At 41.6% G+C, this 5744-nt stretch overlaps 1 protein-coding gene across 1 annotated transcript; it reads right to left on the bottom strand.

Annotated features, from left to right (window-relative positions):
* Positions 1 to 942: 942 nt before the first annotated feature.
* myorg (myogenesis regulating glycosidase) lies at positions 943 to 5544 on the bottom strand. The gene is made up of 2 exons (XM_070959056.1): positions 5165 to 5544; positions 943 to 4990 (listed from the first exon to the last, which is right to left on the bottom strand). The coding sequence occupies exons 1-2, from the start codon at positions 5425 to 5427 to the stop codon at positions 3199 to 3201; spliced, it is 2055 nt and encodes a 684-aa protein (XP_070815157.1). The 5' UTR covers positions 5428 to 5544; the 3' UTR covers positions 943 to 3198.
* Positions 5545 to 5744: the final 200 nt, after the last annotated feature.

Genomic DNA, 5744 nt, shown 5'->3' with positions numbered 1-5744 from the left:
AAAACCCTACTGTTTTGGCATAAAATGATCCTTTTCCAGCTCTGCACACAGAAATTTCCAAGTCCCCCTTAAAGCTCCCACATAAATGAATTGTCCAGTCTATGAAAAGATGGGCAGAACCAAACATGATTGCTGAAAGCAAACTGACAAATAATATTGATCGTTGCAACACACAGACAGCTAATCAATGAATGTATGTCCTCCGTGCAGACTGCGGGTCGAGATCAATTCTGAAGAAAGATGAGGCATTGGCAAATAACGTGAAGAGATTCTCCAGCATATCCCGCTGTTGTGAAATGGAATAAATTCCCCAAACATATGAAAGATTGACTATAGCTGTAAGAAGTGGTCCAGCCTGGCTGTTTGAACTCAGAACGAACAATCACGCTTAATGCTGTAATTCTCTTAAATATCGTTGCTGTTTTCTCCTGCAGTTTATCTTTCTTATTCTTGCCGTCTGGTCGTACACTTCTCTATCACTGGCTCTCTGGCCTCACATCATGAACCATCAGATGATGTATTGATCTGAACACAGCCTCCAAATAACCTGCACAACTGTTTCATCACCTTGTCATTATTGCCCCATGATGAGCCAGACACCAAAAGTTGGAAAAGTCCCTCAAGGGCGTCTCTTTCAATATTGAATTGATAGGCGCATTAGTTTTCATGTATTGCAGGCTCATGAGAGGTTACAGGTTGTTATTGGCTCACTGGTTGCACAGTCAGCTTACTGACCTGAATGTGTCTTTTCTTCCTCTATGTTATTCGTAGGTGTGTGCAAAATGTAAAAGTCTGACACACACAGTATTGATCACTTCTAGAGGATGTTAAATCAGTCTTCTGGTGATGGTAGTACCATGTGATGTTTATTTTCAAAGCAAAGATTATTGTGTGTTCCATGCAAATTCATCACAACAACAATGCTAACAAACAGCTAAAGTTAAACTTGATTTCTTTTAATACATTCACAGAAAATAACATCAAATATGCACTCTTGCTGAAATTAGTGCTGCCCTTAAGTCACATGCAAATGTTGCCAATGTTCAGTCACAATAACTGGAGGCAAACAGCACACACTGGGTCATAAGAGCCGAAAGCAAAGAAACGTTCAGTCTGAGATACAGCCTCGCAGTCCTGTCATAAAGCCAGACAGTCTGAGACAGAAATAGCCTCAGAGGTTGGCCTGGCCCAGATGCTGAGTGAGAACTGTTATAAATAGGAAGTGCTGTTATGATGAAACTATGTCAAAAGGCACACATAAAACCTGCTGAGGTCCACCTGCAAGTCACATGTCAAAGCACACACACAGACAGCACAGAGCTGCATGATGAGTGACAGGTAGACAGCATTTACATGTTGCCAAATGTGAAAATTGTACCAATCCGCTGGACCATGTCACCAACATTATTCATTACTCATCAAATTTGTTGGTGTGACTTTGTCATTTTAATGAATATGTTTGCTGCCTTACCCTGAGTTTGATGTATCAGTTTCATCTTTAGATAACAAGATGCATGATCTTGATGTACTTGATGTAAATTGTTTTTTACACATCTGCAGTTACATAATGGAAAATTTTGTTTTGTGGCATTCGTTTTACACTCTGTTGACCACAGGATATCCCATAAAAGGGTTAACTACACCACACAGAGTTAATTTAACAGTAATATTGCATAAAAAAGAACATTATGTAACAATGTAACAGTAATAAATGTGTAGCATAACAGCAAATCACACATAGTATGTGTTAACATATGGCACATGAAGATATGACTGCGGCTGCAAAATATTCACAATCAACAAAACACAAGGTGAGAAAACACATTGTACCATTTCATTTGACCATTAAATGCTGCTAAATTCATTGCATCTATTGACTTCCACGCTGCATAACAATAAAGAAATAGTGTTTCAGAATTAAAAACAACAGAGGCTTATTTTGGATGTGGAAGTCAATTACAGTTTTAGCTGTTTAGCTGCATTTGGAGGTCAACAAAGCATAATAAAGACAATTAGCAGACACTTCAGAACACACAACAGCCAGAAAAAGCTGTTACCTGAGGAAGAGCATAAAATATTTAGTGCCTAATAAAAGGCATCTTCTTCTGGTCTAAGAGTAGTTACATGACACTGTTACACAAATGAGAGCACATGCTGTTTGTAATGATTAAACTTCAAGCATTCATCCTGATAAGTGAAGCATAAAACCTGACTTCCTGAGAAGTATCTCGTAGCAGACGGGTAGAGGAGTCATTAGTGTCAAATGACAATAGGATATCTCAGTCAAACTGAGATGTTTTTCTGTTTTAGTATTTTTCAATCAATACAGAAGTTTTTCCATAGCTTACTATCTGCCTCATGACAAAAATGACAACCCTGCAACTGTCCTCCCAGATACAATCTGTTTGGCTTAAATTTAACTTTAAAGTGCTATGACACTCAAAAATTCAACTTTATGGCACACAATGGCAATTATGCCTTACTCCGTTCACAGTTTGCATATTCCCTTTTTGATAAATGTTTCACATATCTGACTTAGTGAGACTAACTACAGAGACTAAATAACACATTCTTCCTTGTAAATATGAAAATCTGAATTCATATGCATTAAACTCACTTCAATACCAGCTGGGGTTTTGCAAAGCCTTATTTGGTCAGGTATGACCTTGTAGCTTATGGTGGCTAATGTTAGCTAGCTTTAAACAGATGTTGCTGTGTAACTGGCATTACTGAGTTAGTTTGTTGACATTATGCCTCTTCTCTACTTGTGTCACTGTTGTGTTAGGTTTGCCATTTATCATTAACCCATGACCGTCACTTGTGGCCACAGTGGCTAACAGTCAGCAAAGATAACATAGTCTTTCTTTAAAAGGACACTACTTAACTCACTGTCCACTAAACCACAAAAAGATGCAAAAAGAAAGGTGATGACTCCATTAGCATAAATGAAATAAGATAGTCAGGTGAGGTTTTGAGCATTTCTGAGTGAAGTGGTTTCACAATTGTGTTGTAATGCTGTTAAATTCTATAATATTTTTAAGAAGTCATATTTTGTTATAGAAAAGTTTTTCCATAACAAATAATCTTTTCATGCAATGTCCCTCCTGTCAAGCATAAAACTAAATTTGTTAAGCTTGTCTTACAAGCAAATTGGAGCACAGGCTAATCAAGTCTGTTCAGCTTTATATTCCCTTCCGGCTACACCCAAACAAAGTAAGCAATTTCATCCAGATCTACAGGATAGTCTGTGAGGTGCAGAGGCTCCTTGATATCAAATCTCTCCCCCTTGTAACTTCTCCAACGGCCGGCGGGGAGGTAGATGTCACGCTCTTGCTTTCCAGGCTCTAAAACTGGGGCTACCATGAGGTCATCCCCAATCAGGAACTGGGAGTCGATTTTATAGGCTGTCTCATCACCTGTGGCAATCCACCACAGGGGCCGTATGATTGGATCCCCGGTGTCCAGCACCTCACCAGCCAGCTCCAGGACCCGTGGCGCCACAATACTCTCATGGAGGGCTGTGTATTTCCGAGCAATTTCAACCACCTCGTTGTCGTATTCCCACGGCGGAATAGAAAACTGCATGGAGGGCATGAAGGCCGACAGCTCCAGCCAGCGGATATAGAGTTCTCGATCAGGTAACGCACGATTTCCATCTGTGCGGTTCAGATAGGCATTCCCTCCGATCATGTCTGGTAGAATGAACTGATAGCCGAGAATGCTGATGGTGAGTACTGTGGGGATAAGAGACTTGAGACCCAACTCGTAGCCCCACACAGAGTCTCTGTCAATTGGTCTGAAGAAGCAGGATATGTTCTGGGACTGGTAGCCACTGCGCAGCTCAGCTCTATCATTATAAGGAATTGCCATTTCTGTGTAACGTCTTGTGAAAAAACTCGGGTCCCGAATGGGAGTTCTGGTACTAAATTTCCATGGTAAGTAGTTGGTCTCCCCTGCATCAAATTTGAAAGACGACACTCCATACCTGGAACGCAGTGAACGTAGCTGGGAGGAAAACCAATCACGCGCTTCAGGATTTGTGAAGTCCAAAATGCCACCGATGCCATTCCACCAGCGGACCAAGGCTGGCAGCCGGCCAGTAGGCTCCCGGACAAACAGCCCCCTCTCTACGCATGTATGGAAGTTTTCCGAGTCATAGTTAACAAAAGGGTGAATCCAGAGTGACAACAGAAATCCATCTGATTTCAGCTTTTGGAACATGGCCGAGGCATTGGGGAACTTTGTCGGGTCAAACTCAAATTCTCCGTAGCGGCTGGTGTAGCGGTCATCTAGTTCCAGGTGGCTACAGTTAAAGTTATACTTGCGGATGTTGGCAGCATACTTCAAGACTTTCTCTTGGTCGATGTCAGTCTTATGTAGCGCCCAAGTTGACCATATTGGATGGCGAAACATGACTTTGGCAGGTACTTTGTTTGGTTTGTTGAAGTATCTGCGCACCATGTACTTGTGTATGGATGTTACATCCAAGCCTACGCACACTCTGTAGCTAAGTTCAGCACAAGGTGCCTCTCCTGGGTTTGGCTTGAAAGGACTGTCATTGTATCGCGCCTGGAAGTACATGGTTTTCTCTGTGTCATTCCAGCCAAGGTGGAAGGGCACAGAATTATTTATCTTGATAGCCGTTGCATTGGATGAAAGCCAATAACTCTCCAAAATTCCACCAAATTCATTGCGGTTTGAGTAGATGTCACTTGTGACAAAGGGTTTGGGAGCATGTTGGCCAGAAATAGAAATAGGCCAGTGCTGAATTGCTGACACTGCGCCACCATACCAGTGTGCAAACTTGTATGTCATGGCATGCTCAACCGGAATGTCAGGAACCAGTTCCTCCCAGCGCACACGGTAGCATTGTACCGTGTCCTTGGGTCGCACTGTCTCGATGAAGAAGTTCAGCTTTCTATCAGTGGTGCTTCCACAGCTCAGAATCTCCCCTTCTTTGGAGCATGAATCCAAATCCAGCGTACCTGACCTGCCAAGATTTAAATACAATTACATTTTCAAGCAATCTCTCTTAACACTCACCTCACATTTCTGCAGTCAAATAACTGAAATGACTTGTGTGTATTTATATTTTACATTATTTTTCTGAAATGTGTGTCATTACACAAACTGCAAATTTCAAAGACCGTAGAAAATTACCAACCTGAAATCCATTCTGAAAACAATAGACCCTCCCTGGTTGCGGATAATGTAGCCATCTTTATTCAGATCCAGCAGCTGAGTCTTAAGCAGCTCAGCTTTGCGTAGAGAGGCTATGTAATAACACCATGCAGTCACAGCGGCAATCACCAGCACCAGGCCGATTACTCCAGCTCCGACTAAGGGTCGAGTGTCCTTGTTGTGTTTCTGCTTGGGGATAACATCTGTAATTGTGCCTCCGGCTCCTCCTGGTACAACTTGGTACATGACTCGTGCTGTTCAGTGAGCAAATCTGAGAGTTGCTGATCTAAGGATCATAAAAATGATTTCCAGGGAAGCGTGTTTGTTTCACTCTGGCCCCGTTGTTATGTGTGTTTGTCCTCCCTGTCATGAGAGAGATAACAGACTTTAAAAAGCCAGTGCCATGTCTTCCATATATCATTTATCATTTTTCTCATATCAACACTGTTTTTCAAAGAAAAATGTGTTCAAAATAAAATGATTACTACAAGAAGAGGCTTTGTATAGCACTTTCACCTTACATTGCTCAACCGTTCTGGATGGTCAAGAAATATTGATTTTAA

The sequence above is a fragment of the Chaetodon trifascialis genome, chromosome 3, assembly GCF_039877785.1.
Source record: "Chaetodon trifascialis isolate fChaTrf1 chromosome 3, fChaTrf1.hap1, whole genome shotgun sequence".
Taxonomy (NCBI): domain Eukaryota; kingdom Metazoa; phylum Chordata; class Actinopteri; order Chaetodontiformes; family Chaetodontidae; genus Chaetodon; species Chaetodon trifascialis.
This window is presented reverse-complemented; position numbering and strand designations above follow the sequence as displayed.